General features: G+C 45.3%; 1 protein-coding gene across 1 annotated transcript in view; it reads left to right on the top strand.

Annotated features, from left to right (window-relative positions):
* The window catches only part of LOC147106143 (DENN domain-containing protein 2A), a 127247-nt gene that overhangs the window by 30047 nt on the left and 78489 nt on the right, over positions 1–18711 (top strand). Inside the window, exon 2 of the mRNA XM_086008967.1 lies at positions 11856–11951. Coding sequence (XP_085865093.1) covers positions 11866–11951 — 86 coding nt within the window. The 5' untranslated portion in view covers positions 11856–11865. The remainder of the gene's footprint in view (positions 1–11855; positions 11952–18711) is intronic.

The raw sequence follows: 18711 nt of genomic DNA, 5'->3' as shown, positions 1-18711 counted from the left end.
CCGATGACGTCGGCCTAGAAATTGGGTTCTGGTCTTGCCAGGGCTGTAGCGCCAGAAAGTTTGCGCCAGCGGTAATGCGGCAGCGCCCGACGAAAATTCGGGTGCGCCGGGCCCAGACGGCGGCGGACGCTAAAACCCTCCTTTAGCGCCTCAAAACGGGCGTGAACTTGGGTTTCCCGGCGCTAATCCCCCGCTGCGGCACCCGATGCGGTGCGGCAGGCGGGGGAACTGCAGGCCTCCTCCTCCTGTTAAGGAGGAGCTGCCTGCAGCCGACAACTGTCCGGCGGATTGACCCGACATCTGAGCCCGGCACCTCGGGGAAGTGCCGGGCTCGCATGAGACACTGATCAGGGCCGCGGGGGGGGAATGCAGGAGTCCGGGAAGGGAGGTGCGGGCAGGCGGCCGCCGGGAACGCGGCCGGCCGCCGCTCCACCTTTATGCGCCGGCGCACACTGGGGGAAGACTCTGTTGCCAGAGTCTTAGTTGCGCCTGCCACGGGCGAGGCGGGCGCAACTGAATTTCAGCTTGGGGCCGGGTTACCACGGCAACCGGGACGCTGCGCACACCGATGACGTCATCGGTGCCGGCGCAGCGCTACCGGTCTACCGCCGCGGAAGGGCCCCAGGCAATTTAGGAACCGGCGCCAATTGCAGCGCTAGGCCCTCTAGCGCCGCAAAATCGGCGCTAAGGGCACTGAATTTCTAGGCCGTCATCGGTGTGCGCAGCGTCCCGGTTGCCGTGGTAACCCGGCCCCAAGCCGAAATTCAGTTGCGCCCGCCTCGCCCGTGGCAGGCGCAACTAAGACTCTGGCAACAGAGTCTTCCCCCAGTGTGCGCCGGCGCATAAAGGTGGAGCGGCGGCCGGCCGCGTTCCCGGCGGCCGCCTGCCCGCACCTCCCTTCCCGGACTCCTGCATTCCCCCCCCGCGGCCCTGATCAGTGTCTCATGCGAGCCCGGCACTTCCCCGAGGTGCCGGGCTCAGATGTCGGGTCAATCCGCCGGACAGTTGTCGGCTGCAGGCAGCTCCTCCTTAACAGGAGGAGGAGGTCTGCAGTTCCCCCGCCTGCCGCACCGCATCGGGTGCCGCAGCGGGGGATTAGCGCCGGGAAACCCAAGTTCACGCCCGTTTTGAGGCGCTAAAGGAGGGTTTTAGCGCCCGCCGCCGTCTGGGCCCGGCGCACCTGAATTTTCGTCGGGCGCTGCCGCATTACCGCTGGCGCAAACTTTCTGGCGCTACAGCCCTGGCAAGACCAGAACCCAATTTCTAGGCCCAAGTCTCTCCCCATAACTCTGGCCCTGATACTTAGAATTCGGTCCTGTGGTTCCTCTCTGTCTGCAGCGCTTGAATGTCTCTCTTATTTCTTGGCGATCTGAACTGGAGGCAATATTCAAGTGTGGTCTGAGCAAAGTTTGATCAATACCTCCTCTAACACATTCTAATGTTTTGACTATGTAGTTCAACGTCCTGTTGATGTTGTTAAATGCTGCTCAGTATTGGTTAAACATGTTTAGCATTGAGTCTACCAAGCCTCCAGGCTCTCTCTCAACTTCATCCGTAGCTATTTCAACACCATTCATGGAGTATGTGTGACATCTATTTTGCAGTCCTTTGGACTCTAAAGATGAAGTCTAATACAGTAGTTCTAATAGGAGATGCAGGAGTGCTTTCCTCGGTCCCTCAAGCAAACCTGCTGAAATTGGCCGACCTCCTCCCCGCGCTCTCTCCCCACCCCCCCTGCGCGCTCTCCCCACCCCCCTGCGCGCTCTCCCCACCTAGCCCCCATGCTCTCTCCCCACCTACCCCCCACTCTCTCCCCCCCGCGCTCTCTCCCCACCCACCCCCGCGCTCTCACCCCACGCTCCCTCCTCACCCCACCCCCCCGCGCTCTCTCCCCACCCCACCCCCCCGCGCTCTCTCCCCACCTACCCCCCACTCTCTCCCCCCCCGCGCTCTCACCCCACCCGCGCTCTCTCCCCACCCCACCCCCCCCGCGCTCCCTCCCCACCCCACCCCCCGCGCTCTCTCCCCACCCAACCCCCCCCATGCTCTCTCTCCCCCCCAACACCCCCCCATGCTCTCTCCCCACCCACCCCACCACGCTCTCTCCCCGCGCTCTCTCCCCACCCCACCCCCTGTTCCCTCCCCACCCCACCCCGCCGCGCTCTCTCCCCACCCCACCCCCCACTGCGCTTTCTCCCCACCTACCCCCCGCTCTCTCCCCCCCGCGCTCTCTCCCCACCCCACCCCCCCCGCGCTCCCTCCCCACCCCACCCCCCGCGCTCTCTCCCCACCCTACTCCCCCGCGTTCTCTTCCCACCCCACCCCACCACGCTTTCTCCCCACCGCATTGTGCAGTAATGGGAGAATGGGGAGTTGTTTAATGCATTGGATCTATAAAATGTATCTATAAATCTGTGCAATGATTTATGCTCTTTTTCTGACTCGTGTTGCACCTGGCCTAGGAATGCTTTGAGTGGCAGTGTAGAGAGAGCTTTGCTTAGTACATATATGCTATAATTCACCTGGGAGTGTTAAGAGGGCAATGCTAACTAGCTTTGCTCTGCATCTCTAACCTGTGCACTACTGAACTGAGAAGTGTTTGAGAGGCAGTGTAAAGTGATCATTACTCTCCAGCTAACTGGGAGTGTTTAATGTTGACACTGGGTGGCAAGAGTAGGAGATTGCTTCATTTCCCATCAATAACCATCCTCACTTCTGGTGAATCTAGTGTTTCAAAACTCATAAAACCACAACTTGAATCTCAATTCTGGAACTGTCAACTTTGCCCAGCGCCGTCAGACAAAAGCTCCGTTCCATGCAACACTGGGTAACTGAAGAAGCAGATAAAATGAATCTGAATGTGTGGGTGGAAGTGAAATAAGTAAATGCAGTCCCCCTCCCCCAGATACAAGATTCATTTAGTGCAATAGATGCAGCGAGCTCCATAAAAGAGCTTCAGAAATCAGATAAAATGGACTATGACTGAGTCACATGTTTAGCTATTCATGATACATAGAATGATCTCCTGTTTATTATTGTGCAGTGTTCGTGCATTCACGCCCTATTTGGGTCAGTTCCAGAACTGGGGAGGTTGGCGGGGGGAGGTTGGGGGAAGAACATACAAAACATTTGTAAAACTAGCGGAGGTTGACCAACGGTTTTTATTCAAAATATAGCTTGCACTGCCTCAGAAACAGCCATGAATACAAGCCTATAGAATGCAGTTACACTGAAAGGGCACTGGGACAGGCTAGTCATTACTTAAGCTGCAAGTATAACCAATATTCCATCGTTTGTTTAGCGAAAGACTGGCAAAAATTGCGGGGATTTTCCCCCATTTGTTGAGGAGAATTTGCGGGGTGTTTTGGGTGCATTTTGGTATTTTCTGTTGCCACCTCAGCCAAGCGCCACTAACCCACTCTTTCTTGCTGCTGCTGCTGCAGGGGATTGAACACTGCTGCATGTTGTGGGCAGGAATTCCTGATCTCACAAGAATATCCTGAATCTTCCTGCCCACAGTAAGGTTCAATTCCCCCGGACCAGCAGCAGCAAGTAGAAGCGGAGTTGGGAGTGGTGCTGATTTTTGCCAACGATCATGTGATGAAATATTCCATTCATCACTGCCTGTGACTGTGGTTGGTTTCAGGTTTCAGTTCCCTTACCTCAGTTCCGTCTCCTCACCATTGTATTGTATATTGTAATGTATTGTGTGTAGGGCTCCGCCCATACCTGGCCCCTATGTAAGCAAGCTCAGTCTGGCCTCATATCCAGTACTGCAGACCTCCAGATGGAAGATACCTCTCTCCACTGCGTGTTACCTTCTAAGTTAATAAAAGCCTTGTTTTGTTTCGCTAACATCGAGTCTCGGAATTATTGAGGCACATCAGATCACAGACAAACTGACACTAAAAAGCGATGACTGCAGATGGTTAGCATGTGTGGAACAGGAATTGCTGTAAGTAATTTACTTAAAGAAAAGTGAAACATACAATTCAGCATGTGTATGGTTCTGGACTTGTGTCCAAGCTCACCCCTGGTATATGTGTATTCTATAACTGGGGTCACATTGTGAAGTCTCTTTTTATGCCCACTCCCCAAATGAACACTTATCATGACATTAAAACGGTGCAGATTTCCAGCATGGCAGGAAACCTGTGCAAGCAGTGATTTGTACAGACTACTACAAACTTCCCAAGGTTTTGAAGAAATTAACTAATTCTGTAAAGGTTAGTACAAGTGTCCCTGGGTGTTGGTATCGGCCTGTACCGATCTACTGCCTGTAAAATTTCCTGTCACCAGTTTGGATCCATTAGCTGTATGTGTTGAAGTTTTTAGGTCTGCAAGGGTTAACTTCCCTACCTTTTACTTCACTACAACATGTAATCCTAAACTCACACACGGGACATTGTCCCCTGTTTCTTTCCAGGGCCCGTCTCCCCAGCACAAATAAAGATATCCCACAGGTCAAATTCTTAACACTGGTTTTTATACAGGGTAGCCAGATGGCCTCTTTTGGCTCGCATGCAGGAGCTCGTGCTTTTGTTCCAGCGGACAATGGGTTATTCCTGGCAATGTTTAGCACTGGAGACTCTGACTGCACACTGACTTACTGGCCTGCTCCCTCAAGATTTACATACTATAGACAAGAATCCTGGCTCTTTCTTTAGCTGCCTTTCTGTGGGCCTGGCCTTCCGCCAAACTTCTTGCGAGTAATTTTGAGGCCTGCTTGAGTTACTTCATGCATTTACATCATCCCCTAGGGAGTGAGACTGCCTAACTAAAAGCGAGAAAGTTAATCAGCTGGAGAAGTGTGCATTCCTAAACTTGTCAATGCTTCTCTTTGGTATCCTCACTGATCCCACTTGTAACGTCTAATAAATGTTTTCCCTGTAATTATGAATTTTAAGATTAACTACTTTTTAATTCTCCTTTTGACATGTCAAAGTTTTCATTGAAACATATCAATTTTTTGGCACATTCTCTGATATAAAGTGATGTGCTGAGGTGTCACCAATTATTTTGGTTTTGAAAACTTCCCATGGTTGTTGATGAAGTTAGTTGAAGTACAAGAAAATGAGATAACAAGAAAACCACACATACTTGAAATCTCAAATAAAAACAACAAGCTGAACGTGAACTGAAGTCAGTTAACATTTGAACAAAAGGAACAGTTAATGTTTTAGGTGGTTCACCTCATCAGAACTGTTCTGATGAATGGTTCTACCTGAAATGTCTATCTGTTTTTCCTCTTTGGGACACTGATTGACCTGTGTACAGGTATTTTCTGTTTTTACATTGAAATGACCCATTCACAGGGATACAGCTGCAATGTATTTTTACAATTTAAAGGAGTGTAAATGGCTCAGTGGTGAGTTTTGGGGCAGAATTACTTCAGTCCACCGCCACCACCCCCCCCCCCCCCAGAGCTCTGGAAACACTAGTGCTGCACCGTTTCCTTGGCCAGCATGCTGTGCAGGTGCTCCATGGAGCAGGATCTTTTATAACCCTGAAGTTTTCCGAGGAGAATATGCTTGTCGAGCCGTTCACAATGACGTCATCACACCATGATCCTGTTATTGTACACTGTTTAATGACTCGTAACCTGCAGCAATACTGATTTAAAGATCTTGTCATTGGCTCCAGGCTCCAGTCCCCACTATGTATATTTAAATAAAAGATAGTGGCCTAGAAATGTGATGGGCTCGCCCGTTTTTCAGGTGCAAAACGGCACCTAAGCATCCAGTATGGCAGATGGGGTGCACGCACTCATTACACACCAGAAGTGTACGCCCACCATATTGGTGAAGGCACAAAAAGAGGCGTCCAGGGCCCGCGCTGGAAACATGTCTTAGACCCTATGCATATGCAAATAGGGGGCCGAACACCTGTTTGATGCTCCCTATGCAAAATTGGGCTGCCCTGAACACCGCTGGCTCCAGACTGACTGTGCTCAGCAAAATGTGCTCTGCATACAACCTAACCAGCATTCCTCAAAGGGACCAGTGGAGGCCGCCATCAAAAAGGTAAGTTTAAAAAAAAATGCTTGGCTGAAGGTGGAGCCAGAAGGTGCAGGAGTGCTCCTCCCAGCTTCACTGCAGTGCCAAACACAGTTACCAGCCTCCACTTGGTCCCTCCTTGCTGATCGCTCTCCCCATTGCTTCCCCTCCCCCTAACTCAGGAACTACCTGAGTGCCACTGCCAGCAACACAGCGGCCCAAAATTGAAATCCTCTTCTCCGGTGACGTGCTAAAATTAGTGCATGTGGCTAAAATAGTATCACCGGGGCTACGCCTGTGGCTAGTCATCAATTTCTATTGCACAACACTGCTCTAGGCTGGTTTTCTAGTGCAGTACTGAGGGAGAGCTGCATTGTTATAAGTGTCATCTTTCTGATGAGATGTTCAACCTGTACAGGTGGGCAGAAATGACCTCATGGCACTACGAAGAACCGCAGTTCTTTTGATATTGTGGCCAATATCCCTTCCTCAAAAAAATACCAGCAAAAACTGATTAACTGATCATTCATCTCTGCTGTTTGTGGGATCGTGCTGCATACAAAATGGCTGCTGTTTGCCCACATAACGACAATGACAGTTATTCATTATCTGTGTGGTATCTTGGGATATTTCTTAGAAAATGATCAGGTGCTTTATTTAAGTCTTTCTTTAAACTAATTTACTATACCAGCATATATCAAAATGAATATATGCCTCATACCCACAATTGTTGCATAGTTATAAACTTTCTTATCCTTTTGTACACATAGTTATATCTAAACTCATACCACTTTTAGTCATTTCTACCCATTATTGTACCTACGCTTGATAATTTTGTAGTTAGTGTCTCTATTGACTGATATGGCATAAATGGAAAGGTGGTTTCCATGGCGATAATGTGGGAAGTAGAAGATGACAATAGATATAAAGAGTTTTTTTGAAGATGCAGTGAGGGGGGTATGGAGAAGAGTTTCTGTAGAGGTTTGTACACCAGCCTCCATGGCGGTATAGTAGGGTTTATCCAAAGGGATTCTTTTTTTAATTTTCTTGGCCAAATTTGCTCCCATTTCTTCCTCTGCTGAAGGGGTTGACTCTTCATAAGGCAGAGTTTCATGAACGCTGGTAACACTTTGGTATCTTACTCAAGCACCCATTCTTTGAGAGTGAGTCTTGGCAGGTGATTCAACTGCAAGAGCATCTCAGTCAACCCTAATCCTGTCCTTCCCTAATGTCCATGTGCACTTCCAGCTGGAGTTACTGGATAACTATGGGGAGCAGGAACTCTGCCATTTTTCCACATCATAATCCAGCAGCCCATAGTACAACCTTTGCATCCTTATCCCCCCCATCTTTCTGTCCCCCCTCATTTGAGATCAGCTAACTCACCACACCCCAGGATCAAACCTGGCATCTGGGGATTATGGGGATAGGGCAGGGAAGTGGAGTTGAGGTTGAAGATCAGCCATGATCTTACTGAATGGTGGAGCAGGCTCGAGGGGCCGTATGGCCTTCTCCTGCTCCTAGTTCTTATGTTCTTATCATCCTGGTCTGTGTGGCTCGCTCAGCTCGTCACTGGATAAATTCACTGCCATTAGGGGACCCCAAAGGGGTTTCTCTAGAGATACAGTGGGAAGGTGTTCATAGATATTTCTATAGAGATACAGTGGCGAGGTCCCCACAGGCATTTCTATGGAAATCCTAGCACAGAGTATGAATTCAATTTTTTTCCCTCTTGCAGGAATGCTGGGTGAGTATATTTAAATATTATTCAGTGAAAATACTGTTTGGATGTAGGTGTTTTTCTGGTCTGAAGTTACTGTGCAGAGAATTGAGACTCAGCCCTGCATGGATAGCTCAGTCACTGGGCTGTACTGCTCCAAATAACTCTAATGTACAAAACAAGCTGAAGAAAGTCCAACTGCCTAGTCTGACGCAGCGTGTGATTGCCATGAGAATTTTCTTTGACCAAATTTGGTCATAAAATAACTGATCTCCTTGTGTGTTTAATTTACTTAATGGACTACAAGTAAAAGAAGAAGCCAGGAAGAGAGTTAAAATTTTTCCCAGTTCTGGGCACAGTGCCAGATCTGAATTGTAGAGTGTCTGGAAAAATAGAACACTGAGCATTTCACATATTTTATTGAGGCTTCTTTGTTTGACAGACAATGGTGTCTTCCTGTTATTTTCCTTCTACTGCGTCGTTAGGGTTATGCACTCTTCACATCAGGTATTCTGAAGTAGAGTATATACTGAAATAAAGACCATCGTTGGTCAGTGTTTAACAACAGTGTAAGTATCCCTCCTTGATTAAACCTTCAGAAGACATGCATCCACCTATTAGAAATCAATGTACATACACAGGGTTTGTGATACAACCTATAATCTCTGTTCATCTATTCTAGGTCATAGATTATGGGGTGGATCCACCAAGAACAAGGAGGGTACAACAGGAGGTTTTTATTAGGCTAGAGTTACAACCATTCAGTAAGTATGGGTGGGGGTTTGGGGTAAGAAGGCAAAGACGCGTACTATTCTACAGAATCAAGGGTATGGAGCCCACAGTGTCTCCAGCACAGGAATCCAAGACACCGTTGTGTTGGGAAGGGGGCAAGTTCCCGGACAACCTCTAAGTGCCTCAAGGACAATGTAATGGAATACTCTGTGTGTTACACATGTTGCGGCAGTACAAAACTCTGAGTCATTTAATGGTCAGTGCAGCGTAATGATCAGTCTGGCATAATGCTAATATTGAACGGTAGATGGAATTGTGAATGTGACCTGCAGCTCCTGTGGCACTACCAACTGCTCACCCTTTACGTGGGATTTCCTGGGAGAGAATAGCCATTTTTCTTGGGTTATTCCAATCTGCTGCTGATGTCCCAGTCAGAGAATAAACCCTAACTGTGGAGACATATGTATGCATGCAACGCCACAACAACTAAAATCTAGTATTTCTGGTCGAAGGCATGGCACGAGCAGAGTTAGCACGTAAAACAAAACAGTTTGTGTGGTGTGCGGGTTATTGCAGTGTAATGATCAGTGCGCATGATGGCCACTGTTGCCTAATGGTCTGTCGTCTGATCATAGCTTTTTTTACAGTGGAGGTTTTTTTATTTGCCTATTTTACTGTCTGGTTACAGTTAACATTACAAGTATACCATTTAATGAGAGATCATTTTAAGCCTAGATACAAAGATTTATCATGTTAAATGTCCATTTGTTTATTTCTGTTTGTTTGTTTTTTGATTATTTTTGTTTTGAACAGTGAGTGCTGATAACTGGAAAAAAAAATTGGCCAGAAAGTATTTTTGAAGCCAGCAGCGTAAGGGGAGGGGCGAGTTATATCAGCAGAAACAGGGTTGTTAACCCAGGGCTACATCAGCATCCACTGTGTATTTGTAAAGTTCATCCATCTCGCTCTACTGGGGTCAATAACTCCTTCCAGCCATTTCCTTCGATGATTTTCATACAACCTGTCACATCGTTAAGCTTCGTAAACAGGAATTTCAGCTCCCTAACCCTGCTCCTTCACAACGAGACACATTTCTAATAAGCAAAGTCAACGGTCCTACCAAAAAGAGGCAGGAGCTTTATTACAATATTAAAATGAAGGTTAGCTCTTGACGCCCCCATTATTTTCCTGTCAATCGCCCATGTATAACAAATGTCTAGGTTTTCTGGACAACAGTTGATTGTGGAAGTGAGTATTTAAAGGGCCAGAGGAAAACAAACTGCAGAATTTGAAGGACGCAAGTATTCTTTTCCACTTTTTTTATCATTCTGTTTTCTTCAGAAGATGTTGTGTCCTAGTTTCTGGCACTGGAATATTTTGCTCAAAGTTTGGGTTTTATGTTTCCGGGAGGCGAGCAAGAAAGAGATGCCAGACAAGAGTACATACACCGCAAGAGACTATGTCCATGGACTCTATCCTTTCCACCTATTACTTGGATTTGTGTGAGAAACACTCTGTGGGAAGGCTTCAATTTAGCAGATTTCGCTCAAATTTGCACTAGAACTTGGCCACACAGGGCTGCATTTTACCAGGGATAAAAAGCTGTTTTTGTAACTCCCACCAGCCAGTTTCCCTGATGATAATTCAGTCCTTCATACTATCGGACTCATAACTCCGATCATCCAGTTTCCCTGGTGATGATAATTCAACATTCAAAATTCACAGAATAATAGTTTAAAATATGAACAAGTGGAAAATAATATCTGCATCCAAAATCTCAATTGTGTAAGGTATCACAATCAAGCCTAATTTTGTCCTCACCTAACATTCACACATTCATTTTCCAGAAGGGGGTCAGTGTATCGGAGTTAGATTCCTGGACGATTTTACACTCTTTATCCCAGGGCTGTTGAAGTCACTTTTAAACCCCAACTTCCACCCCAGCTGAGATAAGCTAACCTGGCATAGATCAGGGAACATACCCGGGGCCTCCGTAGTATGGTACGCATGCTTTACCCACTGAGCTACTGGGGAGCCTTCAATCTTTTTGCAGACAATTAAATTTTAAGTCTGTTCTTCCAAATTGTTGACTGGCAGTTCATAATAGTGCATCCATGCAGGGTAGAAGACAGTAAATTGCTGGAACCCAGGACTCCCTTGGACTAAGTTTATAGCCATTTGCTTCGGTTCAGTGGCCAGCCTTATGAGACTAACTGTTTCAGCTCAAACAGGAGTCTCGGAGTGAGATTGTCAACCTAGACCCTTACGTAATGCGTCTCTGACATCTAAGTAAGTAAGTAAGAAGTGTTACTTATAGCATAATACTGCCAGCCCTACTTGCCACACCTATCAATGACCAGAACTGTAAAATGTGCTTTAGAACCTCACAGAAGAAGGATGCAACAAGTAGAAGCAAAGCATATTCACGCAGAGAGAGAAAGTGGAGGGGCAGTTGTCCCTGCCTTTGGCACACTTCTAGACTGGACAAAAGGGTCCTTGGATGGCAACTGGGTGTGGGGAACCCTGTCCATTCCTTCCCTGCCCTCCCCCACCCCCCCCAATCAGGTGCTGCACCAGCTGGGATTGGTTGGCTCGGCACAGACCAAGAATCAAAACTGGCACCTCCTGGTTGTATAGCTAAGTACAACAGCAAGCAGCAAATTTTCCCATTAGGGAGCTCTGAACTTATAGCTTGTAAAGTATTTCCTCAAGATGAATTTCAATTCTAGGATGGGGGTACTGTGAGGCCACAAGTTCACAGATTTAAACTGGTTGAAGGTATATTTAGGACTTGTCAGGAAGTTCTTTGCATGGAATGGAATTATCAGTGAGGGTAGTGCAAGCGCAAACCCTAGAATTATTTAAGAGAAAGTTAGATACAGTGGTAGGACTTTGGTATCTTTTTGGATGGACAAGTTAAGTCAAATAGCTTTCCTCACCTGTATGTAACTTGTCAGAGAAGGCAGGGATGGGAAATTAAGTTGGTGCCTCTCTTGCCTCCACTCTTGGTTACAGTGTGAAAATCCTAAAATGACACAAATTGTTGTTGGAGCTGTGCAACATTCTTCCAAAGGGGAACTAAATAGCTGCTTAAAAAAGAGAAATATTGATGGGTATAGGGAGAGAGTGGGAAAATGGGATTAGACTAGATGGCTCATGTGGAGAAAAATACCAGCACAGACTCGACGGACAAATTATTGTGCTGTATCATTCTATGATTCTAATCGATTAAAAATGGGATTAAACCATAGTACTAATAGTCACCAAAATAATTGTAATAACAACAATCAAAGTCACTATAATTATCGTAATTAATTGTACCATATTAGTAGTCACAAGATTATTATTAATGATAGTAATAATAACATAAATCTGACTGAGTTATTATATTTTATACCCCTTCACAGGTGAAGGAACATGCCTATTACCAACACGATGACAGCCAATAAGACAACGGTGTTAAGCTGGACAGCAACAACCTACAACTCGAAGCCCACTGACCGGTGAGCAAAATCTCCCATTTAATCATAAAGGGCCAGGGTCGTCTTGGTTCAGTGACTTGCACATGATTTGCATGTCTTGTAAATAGATATGTCATAACGCAATTGATTACACAATGAGGTGACTGATCACAGCTGCCGCTAAAAATGTTGTAATTTTTTATCAAATTTACTGAAAAATTAATATAAGGACATAAAATCTCAAGTAAGGTAAGTTGTGCTACAGAAACCATTGGGGATGAAGCTTGTCTTTGGTCGGCAGCACAAAACATGCAAGAGCGAATTGTCAGCTTGTTTTACACTCCGCCCAATTAAAACTCATGTGGAAAAGAGAATTGGAGGTGGTGTAAAACAGGTTGCTGATTCACTATCGCCCATTTTCGCCCACCGATTAAAGCTAAAATTGCCCCCAATGAGTTCATTCAAAGTTAACTGCCATTCAGGCTAAAGATCAGAACCCTGACTTTGTTTGCAAGAAGGTTAATTAAGGGACTGCAGATATTGTGGCTTTGTGACTCCGATATTTTCTGTTCCTGCGGAGCTTTCCTATACATTATAAATAACTGTCTGTGTTTCTTTGTACATTTTGTTTAGATGTGACAAAGAATTTGCATGAAACGGTGCATGATTTCTGAAGTGTCACAGGCTGGAAGTGTGCGCATAAGTAACGTTTTTAGATTCTGGATATGTACTAGCAGATCTCCTATGGTATTGTTCATGGTGAGTCGGATTATGGTGTTTGGGGCAGGGAAGTGGGTGGAGAGGTACATGTATTGAGTGACAAAATTTGGAAAGAAGTTTGCAACAGTTTTCTAAATTATTCTTGGAAAATAAGTAATTAGTGTTTTTGTTAACCAGTGCAGCCAGATAAATAAATAGACATCACAGCTCCATAGCTAAATCTGCTTATATGGACAAGTATTGATTTCAAATTCCCAGTATAGGGAAAACAGGTGGGTGCTATAACCATTTATAATATAGTGGGAAAATAAAGCTTCACATCTCTAGCTTTTCCAGTTGGTATTATTTTTACGCCTGTGTAAACCATTTATTTCAGATGGGTTAATACCAGGCTGGGGTCGCTCAGAGTTTAATCACTGTTTAGCCAGGGAACTTTGTAGATTGGAAATAACAACAGAAAATGCTGGGAAAACTCAGCAGGTCAGGCAACATCCGTGGAGAGAAATTTGAGTTGACGTTTCGGGTCAAACCCTTCTTCAAAACTGGAAAGAAAAGAAACTGGATCGAAGGCAGGGCTGCGATCGGACAGTCCGTAAGGGTGACCCCGAGCTTCCGGTCGCCTGTCATTTTAATTCACCGCTCCATTCCCACTCGGACCTCACCGTCCTTGGCCTCTTGTATTGTTCCATGGAAGCTCAACGTAAACTCGAGGAACAGCACCTCATCTTCCGATTAGGCACTCTGCAGCCTTCCGGACTCAATATCGAGTTCAACAATTTCAGATCATAAGCTCGGCCCCCATTTCATTTTCTCTTGTAATTGTTCCACTCCTTTCCCCCCCTTTCCTTTTGTTTCTCTCTCACACCTGGCAGCTATCTTTTGCCCTGCCAGTACACTTTACACCTAATCTCAGCCTATTACCATCTCGTCTAGCTTCTAATCTCTTTTACTTCTTTTGTTTCTTTTATTCTTTTGTCCGATCGCAGCCCTGCCTTCGATACAGTTTCTTTTCTTTCCAGTTTTGAAGAAGGGTTCGACCCGAAATGTCAACTCAAATTTCTCTCCACGGATGTTGCCTGACCTGCTGAGTTTTTCCAGCATTTTCTGTTGTTATTTCGGATTTCCAACATCTGCAGTATTTTGCTATCGTACGTTTGTAGATTGGAATATGCTTATCAGTTTCAGGTGGCAATTCGGAAAGGCACAGCATTTTAAGGTTGGTTTACATGTATAATAAAGTGTGATGCCTGGAGTACAGCATATATATGTGCACTTGTAGCATTTAAATTATATTACTGCTGGATCTTCATGGCATTGCTCACTGTAAGTTGAATTATATTCTCTTTTAATATGGGCACGAGTTGTATCCCATGTAGCGCACAATGTATTATGCGGCTGAGGTGCTAATTGCTATGAGGTAAACATCTACAATAGAATGTTTAATGTACCATTTCTACAGATAGATAATATGTAAGTAGAAAAAATACAAGAGCATTATAACGTAGTGTGCAGTGTGTTCTTTACGGAGTATTATAAACCAGTACCACACAGTGTGTTATATAATACTAGTAGATCTCCTATGATGTTGCTCACAGATAGTCCATGGCCTGGAGTGCAGTTTCTAATGTTTACTACATGAATACTCTGAGATTCCTTACAGACACTTAAGTCCTGCTCTTGTTTGCTGATCTCCTGCTGCTATCGCTAGAATTTGGGGCTTAACACTTGCCCTTTTATTTTAGTTTCTAGCCAGGAGTTACTTTATACACATTCTATACTTATTCCTTCTATTGTAGTCAAACTAAAACTACAACCAAAGCAACTTATCAATGCCAATTGATTGTTTCATATGTCATAATCTTCTCAAGAGGATGGCATCTCCTTTTAGTTTGTTCTGCACCTGCCCCCACTTGACCTCTCAATCAGTTCTCACAATATTTCACAGCATGTGCTGCTTCAGAGTGTTGGACACCTCGCCCGGTTTTCTTTTCCATTGTGGAACAATTGCAATGCATTAGCTGAGGGAGGAAGAGACAATTGTCCTGGTGGTTGGTCCTCACAAAACCTTTTTGCTGATGGATGATTTTTGTGACTGAGCTAATCAGAAATTACCATACCAATATGGTTCTAGGATCTGAGTGGTTGAAGAGGGTGGCTGACAAGGCATTGGAATTTGGGATCTGATTAGTTGCAACTCTGTGATGTGATTGGCTGAAGAAACAGTGATCTGGTCCTGGGATCGGATTAGTCATAAGGACACTGGAATCATGTATTCCTACACTCAAAACATTTAATAAGGAAGTTATGATGAACCTTTATAAAACACTGGTTCGGCCTCAACTGGAGTATTGTGTCTAATTCTGGACACCGCACTTTAGGAAGGATGTGGAGGCCTTAGAGAGGGTGCAGAAAAGATTTACAAGAATGGTTCCAAGGATGAGGGACTTGAGTTACGTAGATAGATTGGAGAAGCTGGGGTTGTTCTCCTTAGAGCAGAGAAGGTTGAGGGGAGATTTGATAGAGGTGTTCAAAATCATGAGGGGTCTAGACAGAGTAGATAGAGAGAAACTGTTCCCATTGGCGGAAGGGTCGAGAACCAGAGGACACAGATTTAAGGTGACTGGCAGAAGAACCAAAGGCGACACAACCCTGTGTGCCTATTGATTCTGTGTGTTCTCTGTATGTATGGGTGTACAAGGTGAAAATATTACACTAGGATTTCATACCTTAATCACAATGTAGGGCAGAAACAGGAAGTCTAGGATTTTGAGCAGCCAGCTGGAATATTTGCCAATCAAGGCAAAATAAATGGGAAAACTAGTTGTTATTGGCAGGTTATCAAATTCTGAAAAAAACGGAGAGGGGCGGGGGGCAGAAATTTGTCAGTAAAATTTGAAAACTCTGACCCCTACATATCTTCTACAGCCACCCTTCCTAAAGGCCATCTCATTCTGGTTACCAATTTTCAATCCTAACAGTGTGTTTAAGATTTCGATGTGAAGCTGTATTGGGAGGCTGTCCGTCAAACCTGTTTTTCATGTGGATGTTTAGCACTGAACCACTTAAGTGCATGAACGATGCCGTTTACTTAAAGGGGCAGGCAGTTCTATATTCGGATAGCACTTGTATTTTTTCAAGGTCAATGGAAGTTGGATTGATGAAGATTTGAATTTTTGTCTGTTTATGTACAGTCTGCAGAAATCGTCATGGAAACATGATCCCCGCACAAACACTGGGATTACCAGAGCAGTCGCTGTCTGTACACAGCAGTTTAAGCAGTTCTCAGGAGGAAAACTGGCTGCGTGCTTTTATTTTTTTCGCCTGCTGTCCCTTTTTGCAATTTATCATTCTTTTCCATCCTGCTCAATCACTTACTTTGCCAAATTGAACGTGATGTCTGAGAACGTGGCATTGGTGGCAGTAAAACTGGAAGTACATTACAAGAACATTTAAGCTAGCAGTGCTCCTGCCTGGAGCTGTCCAAGCTTTCTTGCAGAGGTTATTGGCTTCTCTGAGGTATTCAGCGAGGTAGTGTTTATTCAAAATGTTTAGCTTAAGTAGAGATCTCCTCAGATCAATCAGTGACCTTTCAGGACCTAACCACAGCATATGGCTGTGGTTTAGGACCTACAGTTAAGGAAATATGCAGCAGGGAACTGAGAAACAGCTGTGTTTTCATTTAGTCCCACTCAGTATATTTCTGTTGTTTTGCTTTTTACAAAAAAACTAAAAGTCATCTCGTATTTCAGTTCTTTGCCCAGTCTACCATTTTTGAATGAAGTGTTACAGGCATGTAATAATCTGTGATATTCATCCCAACTCTCCACCCCACCCCCAAGGGCCAGCTTTGTTCCCTACAATGGCTGTTTCAGCATCACTCTCTGAGCGTAGCAATCCGATTCAGCCTTTGCTCGACTTGGACTATGGTCAAACGTTTTTGCAGTAACAGGATAAAGTGAACGTGGTGCCTTATTTGAGAGTGCGCTGCAGTAGAATATATTGTTTAAAAATTTACAGATTTTTAAAAATGCAGGCCTCGTGAACATTTTATTGATACATGTATATTTATCTAGGCTGGGGTCTAGTTGGAGTATTCCCTCTTGTGAGCCCTTTCTGTAGGGGAATAAAATAGCATGATACAGTCCAGGCTGTAGGAGACTCATTGGCAGATTCTGGTAGCAGAGTCCCAGTCTTCATTTCTTTGTATTTGCTGAGCCAAAATCTGGGTCAGTTTGCAGTGGAGTGGGTGTGACATGCGCATACAGGAATGTGACGAGGGGAGAACTGATTGACTCAACAAACTAAACCAGCAGTGAAACCGAAGATCTTTCTGGGCATCATGGGATGTGAGAAGAACTCAATTGAGAACTTTGACATTTCTTTAAAAAAAAATGTTTGTGCAGAGAACAACTCTGAAAATCAGATCACGGCTGACTGAAATTCAGGTCTATGACAGGTGAGTAAAGACCATGGTCTAGAACTTCGATCGATCCCAAAAAAAACAGGCGTACAGGGGGCTGAGACATAGAAACATAGAAGATAGGAGCAGGAGTAGGCCATTCGGCCCCTCGAGCCTACTCCGCCATTCAATGAGATCATGGCTGATCATCCAAACTCAGTACAGGAAACTTTCGATTTACCGGCACCTAAATAACCGGAAATCTCGGTTAACCGGCAAAATTCAGGAGTAGGTTTTACTTCATATTGTACTTGCGTTCCTCCATCTGTTGCTGTGCAAGGGTGTGGCTGCAGCTGTTGCTAAGCTACAGAGACGCTTGGAACTTGTGGCCATTGTTCTGTACTTGTTGCTAAGCAACAGGGTTTGTTACTTTATACGGAGCTGTCAGCTCTCCGTATCTTTTACTATAGCTTTCGGTTATCCGGAATTTTTGATGAACCGGCACCACGTCGGTCCCGTTCGTACCGGATTAAAAAAAAGTTTCCTGTACCCTTAAGAAATATATCTAACTCCTTCTTGAATATATTTAATGAATTGGCCTCCACTGCCTTCTGTGGTAGCGAATTCCACAGGTTCACCACTTTCTGGGTGAAGAAATTCCTCCTCATCTCTGTCCTAAATGGCTTACCCCTTATTCTTAGACTGTGACTCCTGGTTCTAGACTCCCCCGCCATCGGGAACATCCTCCCTGCATCTAGTTCATCTACATCATTCTAATGGGACAGGCATGGGCCCAGCACTACCCGCACAGCTTATTGGCTGCACCTCTGTTTGGGGGCAGCAAATTGTGTGTCTCTGATGCCACTTAAAGACAGTCTGCACCTCTTGAATGGGTGGCTGCAGACAGGAGGGAAAATGAAGAGAATTGGTTGCAAGAGCTGTAAATCGGGCCCCAAGGTTTTCCGATGCCGCTTTGGAGGCCCTTGTAATATTTGCATATTGAATTATCATTGGCCCGCAGGCATCTGTAAGGACTGCTATTGTTTTGAAGACCCAGGGGTCCTGACTCCATCTTGTCCCCACTGTGCTGCTGTGAGTAAGATCAGACCTAATGCTTCATAAAAGAGTTTAAACTGTACTACTCCGTTGTCCTGCAATTTATTATTTTTGTACAAAGTGTGCAAAACAAGACAGCCCTGGTCCAAGCGGTGGACAGGATGAGTGAGATCCTCTTTCCCTCCGCCTCCCCCCCCCCCCCCAGATTTGCATGTACAATGGGCCTAACACATGTTTCAAGCATGCACGCCTACTGAGCAGCGCTAACCAAAATGGTGTGAGCCGCACTTATGGCGCGGAATGAAGCGCGCTCGCTACCCGCCATATTGGACCCTTAGCGCAATCGAATTTTTACGCCCATATGTCTTGTGGAATTTAAACTACCGAGTAATCAGATTCGCTTTAAGAACTCACCAGAGAATTTCTATCTAATTCTCAGCACTGTAGCTTCAGAGAGATTGCCAGGCTTGTATGGTGCTTCAGGATTTTCCAGTGTCTCATGCAGGAACCGATTGGCTTGCATTACTGTGTGCCTCTGTGTTGTGGGCTCCCTTTTCTTTGTTTAAATGCTGGAAAGGTCATCAGTGTCCTGCAAAGAGAATATAAAAAGAGCGCCCTAACTGCACT

This window comes from Somniosus microcephalus, chromosome 16 (genome assembly GCF_052327205.1).
Source record: "Somniosus microcephalus isolate GS21.2 chromosome 16, FLI_Smic_1.0, whole genome shotgun sequence".
NCBI classification, from domain to species: domain Eukaryota; kingdom Metazoa; phylum Chordata; class Chondrichthyes; order Squaliformes; family Somniosidae; genus Somniosus; species Somniosus microcephalus.
This window is presented reverse-complemented; position numbering and strand designations above follow the sequence as displayed.